Source organism: Grampus griseus, assembly GCF_964374135.1.
Source record: "Grampus griseus genome assembly, chromosome: 9".
NCBI classification, from domain to species: domain Eukaryota; kingdom Metazoa; phylum Chordata; class Mammalia; order Artiodactyla; family Delphinidae; genus Grampus; species Grampus griseus.
In genome coordinates, this window is record NC_139003.1 from 82,601,647 (window position 1) to 82,622,806 (window position 21,160).

The following is a 21,160-nucleotide window of genomic DNA, read 5'->3' on the forward strand; positions in this document are numbered from 1 at the left end:
GGAGGCTGAGGGACACTGCAAGACCTTGGTAGAACGGGGATTTAACTGGGGCCAGGAGCAACGACCATGTAGAGACGTCGCCGGAGCCATTTAGGCACTCGCGAAATGCAGGTGCACGTGTATTTTTTGGGTTGGCCAAAAAGTTCGCTTCGGTTTTTCCATAACATGTTACGGAAATATATAATGCAAATAATGCAGTGGATTACCTTATGAAGACAAAGGACAATAGAAGCAGTGAGCTTGCTTCTGAGCAAGATGTTTCTGCTCACTCAGTTCAGTGCTGGAATCACTTTGGTGTTTGCTTTACTTGCATGTCCCTTTCCAGGTTTGCCTGCGATGAGATTTCACTCTCTAAATTTAAAGGACATCCTTTCTGAGCTGCTGTGAATAAATCTGGAATGATATTTTAAATTTTCATCTAATGGAGAATTAGCTGTACCTTGAATAAGGATTGCTGTGTTGGACGACTTCAGAATATCACTCACAATGTCATCCAACAGGAGCCAGAATCCCCATGGACTGAAGCAGATTGGCCCTGACCAGACCGGGGATGACCTCAGAGCTGGAATCCAGCAAGTGTATACCAGACAAAGCATGGTGAAATCCAGATACATGGAACTCTACACTCATGTTTATAACTACTGCACGAGTGTGCACCAGTCAAACCAAGCTCAAGAGGCTGGTGTCCCTCCTTCTAAATCAAAAAAGGGGGAGACGCTGGAGGGAGTTCAGTTAGTTGGCTTGGAATTGTACAAACAGCTTAAAGAATTTTTGAAGAATTACTTGACAAATCTTCTTAAGGACGGAGAAGATTTGCTAGATGAGAGTGTACTGAAGTTCTACACTCAACAATGGGAAGATTACCGGTTTTCAAGTAAAGTGCTGAATGGCATTTGTGCCTACCTCAATAGATATTGGGTTCTCTGCGAATATTACGGAGGACGAAAAGGAATCTACCAAATCTATTCTCTTGCATTGGTGACTTGGAGAGATTGTCTTTTCAGGCCATTGAATAAACAGGTAACAGATGCTGCTGATTGAAAAGGAAAGAAATGGTGAAACCATCAATACAAGACTAATGGTGAAACCACAATCTTACGCGGAACTGGGGCTGAACGAAGACGATGCCTTGGCGATGGGCCCTAGGCTAAAGGTGTACAAAGAATCCTTTGAGTCTCGGTTTTTGGCTGACACAGAGAGATTTTATACCAGAGAGAGTACCAAATTCTTGCAGCAGAACCCAGTTGCTGAATATATGAAGAAGGCAGAGACTCGTCTGCTGGAGGAGCAGCGGAGAGGCCAGTACCTTCATGAGAACACCCAAGAAGAGCTAGCCAGGAAGTGCAGGCAGGTGCTCATTGAGAAACACTTGGAGATCTTCCACAGGGAATTTCAGAATTTATTGGATGCCAACAAAAGTGAAGATTTGGGTCGCATGTATAATCTTGTATCTAGAATCCAGGATGGCCTGGGAGAATTGAAAACACTCCTGGAGACACACATTCATAATCAGTGTATTGCGGCAATTGAAAAGCGTGGAGAAGCTGCTTTAAATGACCCCAAAATGTATATACAGACAGTGTTGGATGTTCATAAAAAATACAACGCCCTGGTGATGTTGGCATTCAGCAACAATGCTGGCTTCGTGGCTGTGCTGGACAAGGCTTGCGGTCGCTTCATACACAACAATGCGGTTACCAAAATGGCTCAGTCGTCCAGTAAATCTTCCGGGTTGCTGGCTGGATACTGTGACTCCTTGTTGAAGAAGAGGTCCAAGAACCCAGAAGAAGCAGAACTAGAAGACACGCTCAACCAAGCGATAGCGGTCTTCAAGTATATAGAGGACAGGGACGTGTTTCAGAAGTTCTACGCAAAGATGCTGGCAAAAAGCCTTGTTCATCAGAACAGTGCGAGTGATGACGCCGAAGCAAGCATGATCGCTAAGTTAAAGCAAGCTTGCGGTTTTGAGTATACCTCTAAACTTCAGCGGATGTTTCAAGACATTGGTGCAAGCAAATATTTGAATGAGTGGTTCAAAAAGCACCCGACAAATTCAGAGCCGCTGGGCTTGGATTTCAGTATTCAAGTTCTGAGCTCCGGATCACTGCCTTCTCAGCAGTCCGGTACGTTTGCCTTGCCGTCAGAGCTGGAACGGAGTTATCAGCGCTTGACGGCGTTTTACGCCAGCCGTCACAGTGGCAGAAAATTGACGTGGTTATATAAACTGTCTGAAGGAGAATTAGTAACAAACTGCTTCAAAAACAGATACACCTTGCAGGCATCTACATTCCAGATGGCCATCCTGCTCCGGTACAACACGGAAGACGCTTACGCCGTGCAGCAGCTGATGGATGGCACCCAGATCAAAACTGACATTTTTGCACAAGTGCTACAGACCTTATTGAAGTTGAAGTTACTGGTCTTGGAAGATGAAAATACACCTGTTGATGAGATGGAATTGAAGCAAGATACCTTAATAAAGTTATATCTTGGTTATAGAAACAAGAAATTAAGGGTTAACATCAATGTGCCAATGAAAATGGAACAGAAGCAGGAACAAGAAACCACACACAGAAACACCGAGGCAGATCATAAACTATTGATCCAGGCGGCTCTCGTGAGAATTATGAAAATGAGGAAGGTTCTAAAACACCAGCAGTTACTTGGAGAAGTACTGACTCAGCTCTCCTCAATATTCAAGCCTCGGATCCCAGTAATTAAGAAATGCATTGACATTCTGATCGCGAAAGAATATTTGGAGCGAGTGGATGGTGAACAGGACACCTACAGTTACTCAGGATCAGAACTGCTCAGGATCGCCACGTTTCAAGTCTGTAAATACGGACACCGATGCCATTTAACCTAATTTAAGACCAGAGAGGATGGAACCTTCCATGCTGAGGGCTGCATGCTTCTGCATCCGAATCAACCCATTGGCCACCTGAATAACAGCTGCCGGCTGGGCGGCCCCTCGGAGGCCAGCAACACCTAGAGAGCAGGTCTGAACGGACCCACGTGTAATCTGCTATGAAAAACCATTTGTAGAGTATATTTCATTTTTTAATGTGTGAAAATAAAGAAAACTAAAGGAAAAAAAAAACAAGAGTCGACTCGAGAAAGTATCAAAGTGACGTTCAGAAGCATGGAGAGTAAATCCAGAAGTTTAAATTTTCTTTTCAATTTAATTCCAGAAAAAAGTAATAGAGAAAATAAAAGAAAGCCAATATTTGAAGAAATAATACCTCAGAATTATGGAAATATATGATTCTACATATTACAAAAGTCCACTTAATGCAAAGCAATATCATAACAAATTTAAAAAGCAAGAAACAAATAAAACTTCACACCTGAACACATTGCAAAGCAACTTCCACATGTTAAGGATAAAGCAAAACTTCAAAAGCCATCAGAGGGGAAAAAACAATGTAATAAAGTGTAAAGATCAATTTTCATGAGCTATTTTATCAGGTTTATTAGATACATGACATCAATAGAGCAATACTTCCAAATTACTGAGGGTAATTGCTGAGTTCTGCTTCTGCAATTGTTCACTAATGGCTTCAGACCAACCTTCCAACCAAGGAAAACTTAAAAATATAGACAAAATTCAAAATTAAAAAGAAAAGTATCTGTTTGAAAATTGCAGTAAAGGGTTAATCAGCAGGCTTGGAATGTTTAAAACTTTCACATTCCAGAGAAAGGATTGGCCCTCAACTAGTTCCTGAGTGATAAATCTTTAGAATATCCTGTCTGTTAAGAGTGTATTTGATACATGAGGCCTTGGGGCATGCCAGATATAGTTCATGCTATAAAGTGACTTATGGTGGGAACTTGGACCTCACTGTATCAGTTTGACCTCCGGAGTTGCTGGAAACTGAGTAACCAAGGTCAGCCACTTGGGCAGTCAGCCATGCCTACCTGACTGACCCTTAATAGAAACCTTGACACCAAGGCTCATGTGAGATTCGCTGTTTGGCAATACTTCATACGACTTGTCACATATGTTGCTGGGAAATTAAATGCTGTTCAAGGACTCTAGGAAGGAGAACAGCTGGAAGCTTGTTCCTAATCTCTCCTTGACCCTGCCTTTTTCACCTTTTGTCTTGACTAAGTTTAATCTGTATCCTTTTGGTGTGATAAACTGTAACTATGAATATAACAGCTTTTCTGAGTTCTCTGAGTCTTTCTAGCAAATCATCAAACATGAGGGTGGTCTTGTGGACCCTCAACACAGAAGGCATCAGGGAGTTTCAAGGTAGTAAAGACAAACAGAATAGAAAATTCTGAAGAAGATCAAGCGTAAGTGGGAATTTGATATATTTGGAGGTTATATGACAATTTAGCAGTTGGAGTGACCAACTAATTAATATTGGCTCTGGTTCTCCACAGAAATAGATTTAAATGGAATGTATATATGTTATTACTTACCTCAAACACAAATTCCAGATGGAGAACAGACCTAAATAAAAACAGAAACATGACTTTTTAATAAAGAAAACTGTCTCTATGATACTGAGGTAGGGAAGCCTTTTAATGAAACATTTTTCCAAGGTAAAATTAGTCAAAAAAAAGATTGCCAAATGTTCTGGCTATCTCAAAGTACTAATAATCATTTGACGAAAGACAGCATCAACAAAATTAACAGGTGGAGAAAAACTGGAAGAAATAGTTATGTATAAATATAAACAAAATATTATAAATATATAAAATACATACTACAAAATAAAGGGCTAGTATGTAGCATAAAGAATACAAGTCAACAAGAAAGGCGCAAACAACTCAGTGGGACACTGGAGAAAGACAGTTTTTCAAAAAATGAAAAAATTGGCTTAAAAATATATTAAAAAGTATCAAAACACTAAACAAATGCAATTTGAAAGAACAGAAATGTGTCATATTTCACTCATCAAATTAGGAAAACATTTAAAATGGTTTAAAGATCGCTTAAGTTTTGGGAAACATAAACTCTCAGAGTTCTGATGTTTACATTGGGGCAGCCAGTTTTCAGGACAATTTGAGACTGTCTTTTAAAATATGAAAGGTGCATGCTCTATAACTTAGTATTTCTGTTTCTAGGTACCTCCTTTAGCGATCTACTCATGCATGTCAAAGTAAACACTTAAAGGTTGCTCTTCCTTAATGTAACTTGTTTATTGGCCTTCAAGGACATCACTTTCTATTGTTTTTTCTCCTTTGTCACTATTCACTCCTAACTCTTCACTGTTGTTTTCTCTCTTTCCTGACCCTGTAAGGTTGGAGTAGCCCCAGGCTCAGCCCCTGCTGCTACTCTCTTCTTCCGCTACATTCACCTTCTTAATTATCACAGATGGCTCACGGCTTTAAACAGCATCTATAGGCTGATAACTCCAAGATACCTATCTCCAGATCAGACCACTCTTCTAAACTAGACTCATATATCCAGTGTCCTAATCACTCACTACTGTATCATTAGACAAAAATCTTCTGTGCTTCCTCAAATTCCCTTGGCCACCTCTTTATTTACAGAGATGCTTTCTTCCTTGTGGGCTACACTGCTGCTGCCTTTGCCAATGCCCTTGCCAAGTTTCCTCAGCTGGCTGAAGGTCAAGGTGAAGTCTTAGACCTTCACGCCTCTCAAGTCCCACAAACCAATCCCCGTTCACTTGCAAACCTCAATGAAAAAAATGGGGTGTGGGATTTGTTCTTTATTGACCACCAAGGAGCTGAACAATAACATCCAGTAAAGCAGGGCGTTGTATCCTCTTGACTAATGGGAATCGAGAGATGGGAGGAAACTGAGTAGGTAAATTCTGTCTCCTCTCTCTTCTAAACTATTCTGAGGTGTAGTTTCCTGGGGCTAATAAATTCAAACTGGGAGGAGATGAGAGAAATCATTGCCTTTAAAAAGTGAAAGGCGCCTGTGAGTGAGTCAAAGCTGACCTGTAGTCAGTCACACATTTGTGGCTCCTTCTATCTCCTGCCCACACTCATCACTTCCTCCTCCAAATTCCTAAACTGAGTCTAGATTTCTTCTTCTCATGTATCCCCACGGCATCTAGCATCTTGTTGAACACACATTAAAAACTCTCTAAAATAAATGTCTTTTTAAAGAGAAAGACAATGAGGATGGGAGATGGAATATGCGAAAGAGAAAGAAGGAAAGAAAAGAAGAAAAAAATAATTCAGACCAACACATCTGCTATTCTCTCTCTACATAGTTGTGAAGAGCTATCATTTTGCTTTTTCTCTAAGTAACAAAATGCCAATAATTTATGCAGTTAAGAGAAAAATCTATGTTCTTCTGGCAAAGGATCTCAAACCTATATTAAAATGTAGACTTATCAAAGTAAAAGCAATTAGCTTTTTGGCAGGCATAGAAACAATAATTGTGTATCTTAAGTATCCTTCTAACCTCTCTTTCCTCCTGTTTGGAATTTGCCCAATTTATAACGGACAGGTTACGCTTCATAAATATTGCTATCTTGGGCTTCCCTGGTGGCACAGTGGTTGAGAGTCCGCCTGCCGATGCAGGGGACGCGGGTTCGCGCCCCCGTCTGGGAAGATCCCACCTGCCGCGGAGCAGCTGGGCCCTTGAGCCGTGGCCGCTGAGCCTGCGCGTCCGGAGCCTGTGCTCTGCAACGGGAGAGGCCACAACAGTGAGAGGCCCGCGTACCGCAAAAAAAAAAAAAAAAAAAAACAGGATGATCTGACAGTAAATTGGACAAACGAGAGACAACTATAGACTGAGTCATCAGGGCAGATTTTCTGATATTGTGCAATGTGAGCTGAGGCCTGATAAAAAGACACAGCATTTCAGGAGCCTGGGAAAGAGGATTCTAGAGAGCGGGACCAAGAAGAACAAAACTCATGAGGTTGAAAGGATATTGGTATATCGGGGTAATAAGAGGGTACTGTGTGGTTGCAGCATAGTGAGGAAGGGAGAAAATTGCACAAGTTCGAAGGAGTCAGGGACCAAGCTTCCAGACCTTGTAGACCAAAGTATGGAATTTGCATTTTATTGAAAGTAAAATGAGAGGCCACTAGAGGATTTTAGCACAGGGTTGACATCCAATTTTCATGTCAAGATTACTCTGTTCCCTCCATGGAGAAGGGGGAAGGCAGCATATCAGTTCTCCCATTGCTCCTATTTCAGAGGTAGGTTCTGGAAAAACATTATGAGTTTTGGAATAAAGTGGCTTTTAATATCTGTTAATGATCATCAAGAAGTTTCTAGGTAGACCCTTGTTCTGTTGACATCTTAGCACCAAAGGTGTTGGCTGCAGAGCATCCCACATTCAACATCGGTAATCAAATGACTACCAAACATTCCAAAGGTATATATGCAAGGAGACAGACCAGAGGGAAAAATCTTCTAGGATAAGAGGAAGTTTCATTACAACTGGGTAGACCAGTTTATTAGACAAGGAAACAATAAGGCTGAAACAATGCCTAAATTACAAATGCATTAACCAGGGCAATTTTGTCTCTATATGAAGAACACAGCATAGCTTTCCCAAGTCTGATTTACTCCCTTTCAGCTACTTTCAGCAACTAGGCACAATTCATTTTATTGGGCTTCGCTTTATTGGGCAGTTTTTGCAGATAATATGCTGTTAACAAATTGAAGGTTTGTGGCAACCCTGTATCAAGCAAATCTGTCGGCACCATTTTTCCAAAAGCACTTGCTCACTTTGTGTGTCTGTGTCACATCTTGGTAGTTCTTAGAATATTTCAAACTTTTTCACTGTTATTATATTTGTTATGGTGATCTGTGATTAGTGATATTTGATGTTATTGTTGCAAAAAGATTGGGCTTCCCTGGTGGGGCAGTGGTTAAGAATCCGCCTGCCAATATAGGGCACATGAGTTCAAGCCCTGGTCCGGGAAGGTCCCACATGCCGCGGAGCAACTAAGCCCGCGAGCCACAACTACTGAGACTGCACGTCACAACTACTGAAGCCCACGCACCTAGAGCCCATGCTCCGCAACAAGAGAAGCCACCACAATGAAAAGCCCGTGCACCGCAACAAAGAGTAGCCCCCGCTCGCCGCAACTAGAGAAACCCTGTGCACAGCAATGAAGACGCAATGCTGCCAAAAATTAATTAATTAATTTTAAAAAAGATTATGACTGGCTAAAGGCTCAGATAATGATCAACACTTTTTAGCAATGAAGTATTTTTTAATTAAGGTATGTACATTGTTTTATAGATATAATGCTATTGCACCCTTAATAGACTACACTATAGTGTAAACATAACTTTTAAATGCATTGGGAAAAAAAAATTCGTGTGACTCACTATATTGCAATATTTGCTTTATTGTGGTGGTCTGGAACCGAATCTACTGTATCTCCGAGGCATGCCTATATATATAGATCCCCTTTGTTCTTCAAGATTAAAGTCAGGTCTCACTTGCTATATGAAGGTTTCTCTTGTGTTTACAAAGATTATCATAGAGTGCAATATTGTATTATTAAAATGTGTGTCATAATTATTTTTATCTCACCACTAAATTAGAATTTCATTTAGAATAAGGTCTAAAAGATTAATAGGCAACCGAGGTGGAATTTGGTAAATATTTGATTGATCCATTTGATATGAGCTAGCTGGACGTACAATCTTAAACAAATTTGACTCACATTTAACAAAATATAAAATATTCCAGTTTTATGTCATTTATGTGCTGAACGTGTACTCCTGCTGAAAACTACAGCTATTGCAGTAGCCCAGGAAGCAAAACAGAGAATTTGGACAATTTATTTTTGGACAATATCTGTCCTTAGAAGGTACTGCTAACAAAAGCAGATAGTATTCAATAACGGAAGTGAGCCAGGTTGCATTCAATCTGTTCAAACCTGTTCAGAAAATTACATAATCCTAGCAGGTAATAAGTGGGAAACACTGACTGGCTGTATTTGGCAAGATATTGAGCACAAGGAAGGAGAAGGTTCTGATTACAAAAATATATCAGAGATATGTGAGTCCAAAAGCGAATGGGAGCAGGGGTAAATTAGGAAGAGCCGGGAAAAGTATGCTCTCTACCATCAACGGTTATTAAACTCAGCTCAGTGGGATGTAGGTGGCCTCAAATGACCATCCCGCTGGAGCTCATGGTAGATGTTTAATGCTGTTTTTTCTTGTTGTTGCCTAGTATTTAAGTTTCTACTTCCTATGAGCACCTTATCCCCCTGTTGTCAAAGCCCTCATTTGTGCAGGTTTGATGTAAGATAGTGCCAGCCCATAGACACCAAAGGGGGTGATGTATCTCACTCCATTCCAGCATAGCCGGGAGATAGCACATGATTTAGGACTGGCCGCTTTGACGTTAAGTGGCAGTCGGAACCAGCCTCTTACTGCTGCATAAACCTTGTCCTACTTCCATCAACTAGCTTTCTAGAGCTCCCTTGGTCTTTGCCCATTTCCCAAATCAAATCCTCCAGGCTGTCATGAATTTTTAGAGCCTCCAATGCCCCTCTAATAAAATTTCTTTTTTTGCTTAGAATAGCCAGAATTTGGTTCTAACACTCAAAAGCCAGAAATGTGATTACCACTGACCCAGGAAATATTTAATCTTTTTTCCTTGGTGTCCAAACTCCCTCCAAGCTAACTCTGCTCAGCCCTGTTAACCCCTTCAGTGAAAGTCTCTGCTGGCTTCCCAAGGTGCACGGTCCCCCCAACCATAGCCCCAAGTACCAAGGTGCCTTACACTTTTCTTCCAATTCAGAACCTCCCCTCAGGATGCAAAAATTATTAAGAGAAGTTTGAAGCCAAAGCTAGAGCAGCTATTCTTTTTTTTTTTTTTTTTTTGAGCAGCTATTCTTAAACTTAGTATTCTTAGAATCTGATACTGTGTAGGTGAAAAGTGGGGTCTCAGAGACCACACTTACCAAAAAGTAAAGTATGGGAGAAGCCCGGGAATCTGCATTTTTTACAAGCTAAACAGAATCCTGTTAAACAGATCTAAGGAAGTAGGATTCTATTTAGTGAACACATCTGTGTCTATTTGGCTTTGAGAGAAAAGAGCCACATCTGGATGGTCCCGTCTCATCGTGTACTTCATATTTACCTCACTGACTGATTTCTTGAACAACATGTGATTTCTTTGGCCTTCAGTGTTCAATTTGCTCTGATGTGTCTGTGCCTTAGTGTGAATTTCCTGCTACCATTTAAAGCTTATTTATTTATTTTGTTGAAGTGTCTAGCTTCTTATAATCAACTTTAGAGCATTTTGCAAAGGTCAGTCTAATCACTGCTCTACTGAGACAACTTAAATTCTCCTCAAAAGAATCCTTCTTCTTAGCTTGGGGATTGGTAAACATTTTCGTTAGCAACCAAGGGCCAAGGAGTCCTGTTTTAAGTTCAAAAATAAATATTTACTGCTTCAGTGTCTCAGAGAACACAGAAATGTGTTTCCTTTTACTCTATCAAAAATATTGACTACTGAGAAGGAAACATCTTCAGAGCAAATTGAAATTAAATTTTTCTCTTTTGAAAATAATTGTACATTTATTATTCTGAGTAGAACTTCTGTGTAGAAGAAAAAAACCTCAAAACATTTGTTCTAAGATTCATATAGTTTTCATTATAGCTGTATAATAACAATAATCCTGGCTGGAGCTTGAAAATATAAGTCTTAATCCCGAATCTAACTTTCTTACTCTTATAATTATATATACTTATAATTATAATTTTAATTATAGTTTTAATTATAATTTAATCCTTATAATTTAAGGATTCAATTTTTTCATCTGTTAAATAGGTATAATTCTACCTGGCCTGATTATGTAAGACAAGATTAGATTTTGTAAACTATCAATATAAAAGCACTTCACAAACAGAAAATACTGGTAAATACTATATAAATATGACATTCAATTTAAATAGTGTTAAGAGATAACAAGAAAAACAACAGTAGTTTATATAGTTTTATGTATTTGGCTTTATTCTAAGCTGCGTGTGTGTGTGTGTGTGTGTGTGTGTGTGTGTGTGTGTGTGTAGGGAGAGAGAGGAAAAGAAAGATTTATTAAATACCCAAAAACACTCTATGAAATTGATCTTTTTCAGATGAGGAAGCTGAGGCACAGAGAAGTTAAATAACCTGTCACAGATCCCATAAATTTTTCACAGGTATTTTGCAGACATGTGGCAAGAAAAAAAGATTTTTTTTAATGAACATACCAATATTCACAAACATTTTGGAATTGACCCTGCATCTTGATAGGGCCATGACATAAATATACATTTTTCTTTTTATGAAGCTCAAAAAAATGCATTTGATTTAGCTAAGTGGAGTTTGTACTATTCTCACTTCTCTTCCAAATCCTATGACTCTAAGATGATTGCCTGCCTTTACACAGATAGCAAAAATAGCCAACTGGAATGCCATGTAATTGCTGGAATTTTAATTGGCTGGGAAAGAGGAGCATAAAATAGTATTACAGTCAGAGCCAGCCTAGATTTAAAGTTAGTGACTATTTAAGTTTGTGGTTTCTGAGGCTCCTTCCTCAGAATCCTTCACCAGAGAACTGCACCTACACCGTTTCGTACCTAATCTGAAATTCCCACCAATATCACTTCTATGTTATATCATTTTTTTAATCAAATTTGTTTTGACAAAAGACATAGAAATCACACTCATTGTGTAGCACCATGAATTATTGATTAATATTAACCATGAAATTACAGCAATGATTTTGTCCAATGATTCTGTGCTTACTAGATTAGGACATATCCTTAGCAGGGTTTTAAGAAAAAGGGTTAAACATATAAAATTTGATTTATCAGTTTCATTTGCCTCTTAAAATTAGGAAAAGGCTGCCACTATTGTATTAATTCCAAGAACAGTAAAGTTCAGTGGGAGATCTTTGGAGTTCCCAGGGTGGATGCAGGAAATCTGGAATGGGGAGAGAAGAGAGCCCTACTCTGTCTCTCTTTACTGAAAGCCCACCCACAGTGACTGCATTAGATATTTCATAAGTTAATACTCACAGAAGCATGGAGAATCTGATGGCCCCAAGATCATGAGATTCAATCAGCCAGTGCAAAAGGGCAGCAGAACAGGAGCTGGGCAGTTACATGTCGGCGTACAAGCAAGAGATGTCAACCTCAGCCGGGCACCAAAATGAAGACCTCTGGGCCTTGACTCAGTGCAGAGAGTAGCGTCAGATTCTGGAAGAAGAGCCATCCTGGAATGGGATGTGTCAGGAAAGCCAGATCATTGCCAACTTTTGGCAGCTATATAGGAGGCATTTATTTCGTGCCAGATTCTTTGTCAAGGATCTCATGTTCCTGAGCTGTCTTTCAGTGTGGAAGTATTTTAGTCAGAATAGCCCTTCTAATCTCCTTCTGCCCATTGGACAAGTATGACTTATAGGATTAGTAAGTTTGTAAGGAGGAAATAATCATGCTCAGCCCAAAAAACATGGGGTCTCTGTCTCGCAGGTCTACCTACTTTTGGAGAGAGCTACTCTGATCTCAACTGCGTGGTTAAATGGTCTGTGCCTACAAAGCGGGGGTGGGTGGCTAGGGGCTAAGATCATTCTACTGAGTGGATAACTAAAAGTGTGAATTTATTTCCTGAGTGAAGTATTAGAAAGCCCGTGGTGGCCACACATTGAGGTCAGATCATCCAATTCAGCCTTTATCAGTAATAATACTAGCATTTCATTTTCCATTTGTCTTTCATGTCTTATTTCTCAGTCGTTTCTATATTTAGAGATGAAAGGGATGTGATTTATGGACTCCCTACAGCCCTAATCCCTGTGTCAGTTCCTTTAACTCTTGCAATGTTATTGGCATTCGTGTTAGTTTTCATTGCTGTTACAACAAATTACCACAAACGCAGCACCTTTCAACAACACAAAGTGATTAGCTCATCGTTTCTGTAGGTCAGAAGCATAGCATGACGTGGCTGGATTTTCTGCTCGGCATCTCAGTGGCTGAAATCAAAGTATTGACTGGGGCTACAGTCCTCAACTTGCACTCCAGGTCCTCTAGAAAGATAACTGATCATTGCCGGAACTCATTCCTTCTCTTGTTTTCCATGTGGCCCCTCCATCTTCAAGCCAGCAACAGCACATCAAACGCTTCTCAGGCTTCAAATCCCTCTGACTCACTCCTTTGCCTTTTTCTTTTAAGGCTCCACGTGAGTACAGAGGCCCAACCTAGATGATTCAGGATAATCTCCCAATCTTGAACTCAACATATTAGTCACCTTAATTATACCCACAAAGTCCCTTTTGTCATATAAAAGGGTGTAAGGCCAGGGAGCAAAAATCATGAGGGCTACATTTCTGCTTACCACAGTTAGATAATAACTTCCCCATTTTAGAAACAAGAAAGTTGAGACTTAGAAAGGATAAAGAACTTGCCATAAATGACACAGATCATAAATGGCAAAGCTAGAATGAAAGGCCAAGTGTGTTTGTGTTAGGCTCAGTACTGCCCTTGACCCTGAAATACCTACATTCCTGCCCACTGTTCATCTTGGACAAATGATGCATAATCAAACACAACATTTTTCTCTATAACAGGGAAGAGGAAGACATGCTCAATGTACTTCCCTCTCTTTCCTTCATCTTGATTTTTCTGTTTTAACTCCCATGTGATAAACATTACCCCTTCCCCACAAATGAGAAATGTTTAGAGAGAGAAAAAGAAAGGGTTGATAATAAAGCAAGGAAATACAAGACAGAGGTACAACAGAAAAAAGGGATGGGGGAGAGAATGACAGGGAAAAGGGAAAAGAAAAAGTCAAAGATGGGGAGTGTACACACAGAGATGACACTGAAGTACTCAGAATTCAATAAACGCACTATAATCTAGGATAATGGTTTATACACTGAGAGATCAGTTAAAAATTTTCCCCACTGTTCTGTTTGTACTCCTAAGCAAAGCCTGCACATTCCTGATTAGGCCCCAAACAAAACACACAATCTAGCATTAAAGAGCTCAAGAGTCTTTAACTGCTTTATTATGGGAACAACTTGAGGCCTGCATTTCAGCTTGAGGTAGCGTCAACCCACTTTGCTTCTTGTCCTTGTCCTACTGAACTGTCCTCAATGCCAATCCCCCCGTCCCAGGCAGAGCTCCCAAAAGGTCAGTTCCTTTCACCATTTACTATGAGGAAGACACCGTTCTGGTGCTGAGGACACAAAAATATGAAAGGACATGGTCATTATCTCTGTAGATTTTACAGCCTGGCCATTAAGGAGGACAGAAAATAAGTAGGTAATGTAATGAGGTTAAAGGGAATAATAATTGACACCATGATTTTTTGCCTTCCACTCCGGTTTAAGATCATCACTCTCCCACTCTCAAAAAAAACTCTCTCTTTAAGATGTGTACTGTGCTAATATATTGCCTACCCTCAAGGCTACCTAGGTATAATTCTAAATATCCCCAGTCCACTCATTTCTCTTTTCCCTGCAGGTGATTTTCCAGGTTTCTCTCTTCTTCGTGAACACTCTCCCTCCACTACCATCCACCTCCTTCTCTCAGGTGCTTAAATTTCCTCTACCCCAGGTAAAAAATTAATTGAATTTGTACCCTTCCTTCTTTGCTTCCCTCTTAATGGGAGAAGTGTCGCTCGCTTTCAGGTCAAGTCTAACTCTTCCTCCTGTTCTTTAGATTTATTGCTTTGTGCTCATCAGAAACTGTGATTCATCAGTGATCTCTAGTCTCCTCTTTGTGCAACATACAAACACTGACAGGACCCGGCCTTCTTAAAGAAAAAAGCTTGCCCTTCATCCCATCTTAATCCTTAGTTAGTTGCTTATGTCTCTTCTATATTGTACTATATACCTTCCTGAAGAAGTAGTATTGGCTATTATCATCACTAGCTCAACTTAAGTTTAATCTAGAACCCAAGAAAATGTAGCTAATAATACTTCACTGAAACACTCAGCAGGTGTGACTTTATGCCTAGACACACACACATGGAAAAAAGGTAACATTTCTTATTTTCTGTCAGTAAGAGTAATACACCTGTCAGAGGGCCATCATCAAAAAGGACACAAACAACAAATGCTGGAGAGGATGTGGAGAAAAGGGAATCCTCTGCACTGTTGGTGGGAATGTAAATTTGTGCAGCCACTATGGAGAACAGTATGGAGGTTCCTCAAAATACTAAAAATAGAACCACCACATGACCCAGAAATTCCGTTCCTGGGCATATATCCAAAAACACCCAAAAACACTAATTCAAAAAGATACATGCACCCTGATATTCATAGCAGCATTATTTATAACTGCCAAGACATGGAAACAACCTGTGTCCATCAACAGATTAGTGGATAAAGAAGATGTGGTATATATGTAATGGAATACTAATCAGCCATAAAAAAATAATGAAATTTTGCCATTTGCAGCAACATGGATGGACTTGTAGGACACTGTACTAAGTGAAATAAGTCAGAGAAAGACAAATACTGTTTACCACTTATGTGGAATCTAAAAAATACAACAAACTAGTGCATATAACAAAAAAGAAGCATATTCACAGATATAGAGAACTATCTAGTGGTTACCAGTGGGGAGGAGAAGGTACAAACTACTGGGTGTAAGATAGCCTCAAGGATGAGTACATACAATTCTAAGTCTCCAACTACCAGGATGTTGGGAAATCCAATCTTTGCTTTCCTAAGGGCTCCCTGATTCCCAGGGTCACAGTGAACTGAGGAAGTTTACGGTACCTGGGAAACAAGGGCTTTACTTGTGTAATCATCTCTTCACTACCAGTCGCTGGCCTCGCCTCCCACTACTTCCCTGCTCGCCCTTTTGCAGCAATCTTATCAGCTACTTGCTGTGATGCTGGTTACTGAGTCTAAACCTTTGCCAATCCTGTCTTCTCTACAGGAATTGCCCTTTTCTTCCTTGTTCACTTGGATCTTTCCTGTTTATTCTTCAGGACTGAGTTCAAGTTGTCCCTTCTTCCTTTCCTGAACACGCCTTAACCCCACAGAATGATTTATACACCCTCATATCATTGCCATTGTGTTCTGCACAAACTTTGTGTAAGCATTACTAGATTCTGTGATAGAACAGAGAATATATCATGCTTCCAAGGAGTTTATAATCTAAAGAAGTAAGTAAGGGAAAAAATAGGTGATTGCAATACCATATGCGATGTCTGGTAGGAGTAATTATAGAACTCAGGAAATTTTTTACATGGTTAATATCTATTCAGTGTTTTGTGTCTCATATATTCTAAATACTTTATGTGTGTTATCTCATTTAATTCTCACCACAAAACTATGAAGAAAAAACTTGTACCCATTTTACAGGGGAGGAAACTGAAGCACAAAGAGATTTAGTAATTTGTCCAAGGATTCACAGCCAACACGCAGACCTATGGGAGCCTGGCTTCAGAACATACTCTGTTAAACAATATACTAGATTATTTCATTATGTTTGATAGCACTTCCTCAATAGTTTGTATCAGCCAAGATATTGGAGCTGCAAAGAGATTATCTAGTCCAAGGCCAAGTGCCAATAGAAAAGATAGAATTTGAGGAGTGGTGAAAAATGAGCCTGTAAGGAGAAGGAGTGGTCGGATAATAAAGGGACAGGTGAATCCTACAAGAAGTTTGCGTTTCAGCATGATAGCAATGGGAAACCATTAGAAGGCTGTTGATATGGTGATCAAAAATGGGGCACAAGAGGTAAAGTAGATGAATTTGAGGTAAAGTCAACTGCAGTTGGTGACATCGAATACTGAACATGAGAAAGAGAAAGGAGTCTACTAGGTTCTGACTCTGTTGAAAGGTGATGTCATTCTCCGAGATAGGAAACCTGAGAGGAGAAGCCCTTTTTTTCTTTTTTTGCGGTACATGGGCCTCTCACTGTTGTGGCCTCTCCTGTTGCAGAGCACAGGCTCCGGATGCGCAGGCTCAGTGGCCATGGTTCACGGGCCTATCTGCTCCGCGGCATGTGGGATCTTCCCGGACCGGGGCACGAACCCGTGTCCCCTGCATCGGCAGGCGGACTCTCAACCACTGCGCCACCAGGGAAGCCCAAGAGAAGCCCTTTTTTAAGAAGAGAACATAGTTTCCTTTTCTGACATGTCGAGCTTAGATGTGGCCATTCCAAATATCCAAAAATTTAGGAGAAAATCAGCATATAGATATGACTTATATTAACAAACTATCATTACATGGACTGTAATTGACCTACAAAACTGTGTGATGCCGGCTGGGGATGAGAAAGTCCTTGGGCAGAACCCTGAGGAAAACCAACTTCTAAAGGATGGGTGGAGAAAGAGAACCTACAGTACAGACTGAGCAGTGGCCAAACAGGGAAAACAAGAGATTCTTGTGTCAGGGGAATAACCTCAAGGAAGCCAGAGAGTGTTTCAAGAAGGAAGTGGTGACCAAAGAATCTAATGGTGAAATAAAGTCACGTTAAAATCTAAAAAGTGTTCATTGATTTGGACAAGACAGGCATAGATTTAGTGAAACCAGTGAAGAGGAGTAACGTTCTCCACACAGATCTCCTTCCAAGGCCAAAACATCCATCCCCACCTGCTCCGAATATCTCTGGTTATCAGTTCTCAGTTGTGCCCCTCAGTGGCAATTGCACTCAGCCACAGGGAACTGCCCTTCCAAGAATTATGTCCTCCCACAAGGGTGGACCGTAACCAGTAGTCACTGGCCTGGGCTGCCTGTGCGTGGCGGTGCCCTGCGGCTGAGGACAACTGCCTATGGGGATGGCGACTCTTGGCTGAGGATGGAGTAACTGGCCCTACAGAAGCGATCTGGGTGGAGCCACAATATCTGCTATATCTCTTCTCTGAGGGCCTCACAATCACTTGCTTCTTAGCCAGTTACTCCCCATCAGGGAAAGGCTTGGCCAGGATTCTGGTTGGCCTGACTTTCTGGGGAAAATTGTGAGAGAAGGGTTGGTAGAATGAACTACAGCCCCCGTTGCCACGCCTGATCTCAGAACTACAACTGATACTCACCATCTCTCTCCTCCACCACCCATTCTAGACTCCCCTCAGCCAACACCTCTGCTGGTCCAGGCATTTTACCTCCTTGGATGACCTACACTGTCATTCCTGAAGGGTCGGAGCCCATGTTGACTGTGCCATTTCCAGGCTGCAGCTGCTTCTGCACACACCATTTAAACCAGGCATGGCAGTGCCCTGGACAACCCAGTGGATCACCTGAGGACCAAACATGTTTATCCCTCCCCACACTGGGTAGCAGCTGCCCTTGCCCTGCTTCCTCCTGAAGATGGGCTCCATCACTGCTGCTGGGATGGTGGCTCCTCTTCTTCATGCTGGCCTGGTGGCATGAGGATCCTGGAAGACTAGGTGGCAGCAGGAGTCTAAATGTCAGTGCTACTGTTACGGGGAGCCAGAGTCTCTAGATCTGTGGAATCTACAATGGTACGGGTGGAAAAAACAAATTCCCTCCAGGAAACAAGGTCAACCAGAATCCTGGCAAAGCTTTTCCCTGATGGGGAGAAATTGCCTAAGAAGCAAGTGATTGTGAGGGCCTCAGAGCAGAGATGTAGCAGATATTGTGGCTCCACCCAGATCCCTTCTGTAGGGCCAGTTACTCCATCCTCAGCCAAGAGTCGCCATCCCCATAGGCAGCTGTCCTCAGTTGCAGGGCACAGGCAGCCCAGGCCAGTGACTGTCTGATGTGGGGGTTAAAGGCCCAGCCCCCTTGTTTCAGTTGGAAGGATTCCTGTGCTCCCCTCAGGATCAACTGGGGCCTCAGCAGGAACTACTCTGTAGGTCACTTTCTCCAGCTGCTTAATCCTGCCCCTTCACTTCCTTACTAGTGTATCTCCTGACAGAATGTCCTCAAACCCCTTTAGTCCAGAATCTCTGATCCCAGACTCTGTTTCCAGAGACCCAGTGTGAGGCCTGGGTCCGAAGGCAGGCTGCTGTAGGAGGGGAAGCGGGGGAGGCCGAAGCACAGACAGTACCAGGGGCAGCACTTTCAATGAAGGGGAAAGAAACATGGTGGTAGCTCCAAGAAGCTGGTGGGGTTGAGAATTTTTCTTTTGATGTTACTGGCTATTTGTTTAAGACAGGAAAGACTTAAGTATCCTTCATTGTTGACAGAACAGAGAGGAAGAGGAGGAATATATAATAAGAGATGAGGAAAATCAACAGAATGAATTTGTGGACGTGAAAGGAAGGATGGGTATCAAAGGCTTAAGTAGCAAGTTAAGAGTTAACCTGGAGGGCCTGAACCAAGATGGCGGAGGATAAGGATGTGCTCTCACTCCCTCTTGTGAGAACACCAGAATCACAACTAGCTGCTGGACAATCATTGACAGGAGGACACTGGAACTCACCAAAAAACACACCTCACATCCAAAGACAAAGGAGAAGCCACAATGAGATGGTAGGAGGGGCACAATCACAGTAAAATCAAATCCCATAACTGGTGGGTGGGTGACTCACAGACTGAAGAACACTTACACAACAGAAGTCCACCCACTGGAGGGAAGGTTCTGAGCCCCATGTCAGGCTTCCCAACCTGGGGGTCTGGCAATGGGAGGAGGAATTCCTGGAGAATCAGACTTTGGAGGCTAGTGGGATTTGATTGCAGGACTTCAACAGGACTGGGGGAACCAGAGACTCCACTCTTGCAGGGCACACACAAAGTAGTGTGTGCATCAGGACCCAGGGGAAGGAGCAGCGACCACAGGGGAGACTGAACTAGACCTATCTGCTAGTGTTGGAGGGTCTCCTGCAGAGGCAGGGGGTGGCTGTGGCTCACCGTGGGGACAAGGACACTCGCAGCAGAAGTTCTGGGAAGTACTCCTTGGTGTGAGCCCTACCAGAGTCTGTCATTAGCCCCACCAAAGAGCCCAGGTAGGCTCCAGTGTTGGGTTGCCTCAGGGCAAACAACCAACAGGGAGGGAACCCAGCCCCACCCAGCAACAGTCAAGTGTATTAAACTTTTACTGAGCTCTGCCCACCAGAGAAACAGTCAGCTCTACCCACCACCAGTCCCTCCCATCAGGAAAACTTACACAAGCCTCTTAGATAGCCTCATCCACCAGATGGCAGACAGCAGAAGCAAGAAGAACTACAATCCTGCAGCCTGTGGAACAAAAACCACATTCACAGAAAGATAGACAAGATGAAAAGGCAGAGGGCTATGTACCAGATGAAGGAACAAGATAAATCCCCAGAAAAACAACTAAATGAAGTGGAGATAGGCAACCTGCCAGAAAAAGAATTCAGAATAATGATAGTGAAGATGATCCAGGATGTCAGAAAAAGAATGGAGGCAAAGATTGAGAAGATGCAAGAAATGTTTAACAAAGACCTAGAAGAATTAAAGAACAAACAAACAGAGATGAACAATACAGTAACTGAAATGAAAATGACACTAGAAGGAATCAATAGCAGAATAGCTGAGGCAGAAAAACGGATAAGTGACCTGGAAGACAGAATGGTAGAATTCACTCCTGTGGAACAGAAGAAAGAAAAAATACTGAAAAGAAATGAAGACAGCCTAAGAGACCTCTGAGACAATATTAAATGCAACAACATTCGCATTTTCGGGGTCCCAGAAGGAGAAGAGAGAGAGAAAGGACCAGAGAAAATATTTGAAGAGATCATAGTCGAAAACTTACCTAACATGGGAAAGGAAATAGCCACCCAAGTCTAGGAAGTGCACAGAGTCCCATACAAGATAAACCCAAGGAGAAACATGCCGAGACACATAGTAATCAAATAGGCAAAAATTAAAGACAAAGAAAAGTTATTGAAAGCAACAAGGGACAAATGACAAATAACATAAAAGAGAACTCCCATAAGAATAAGAGCTGATTTCTCAACAGAAACTCTACAAGCCAGAATGGAGTGGCATGATATACTTAAAGTGATGAAAGGGCAGAACCTACAACCAAGGTTACCCTACCCGGCAAGGATCTCATTCAGATTCGATGGAGAAATCAAAAGCTTTAGAGACAAGTAAAAGCTAAGAGAATTCAACACCACCAAACCAGCTCTACAACAAACGCTAAAGGAACTTCTGTAAGGGGGAAACACAAGAGAAGAAAAGGAACTACAAAAACAAACCCAAAACACTTAAGATAATGGTCATAGGAACACACATATCGATAATTACCTTAAACGTGAATGGATTAAATGTTCCAACCAAAAGACACAGCCTTGCTGAATGGACAAGACCCATATATATGTCGTCT

At 41.5% G+C, this 21,160-nt stretch overlaps 1 protein-coding gene across 1 annotated transcript; it reads left to right on the plus strand.

Moving 5' to 3' along the window:
• Positions 1-486: 486 nt before the first annotated feature.
• LOC309827173 (cullin-1-like) lies at positions 487-2,866 on the plus strand (the record flags this gene model as incomplete). Its single annotated transcript, XM_082661713.1, is given in 2 exon segments — positions 487-1,031; positions 1,033-2,866. Coding segments are annotated over 2 exon segments (2,379 nt in total).
• Between the last annotated feature and the right edge of the window lie 18,294 nt (positions 2,867-21,160).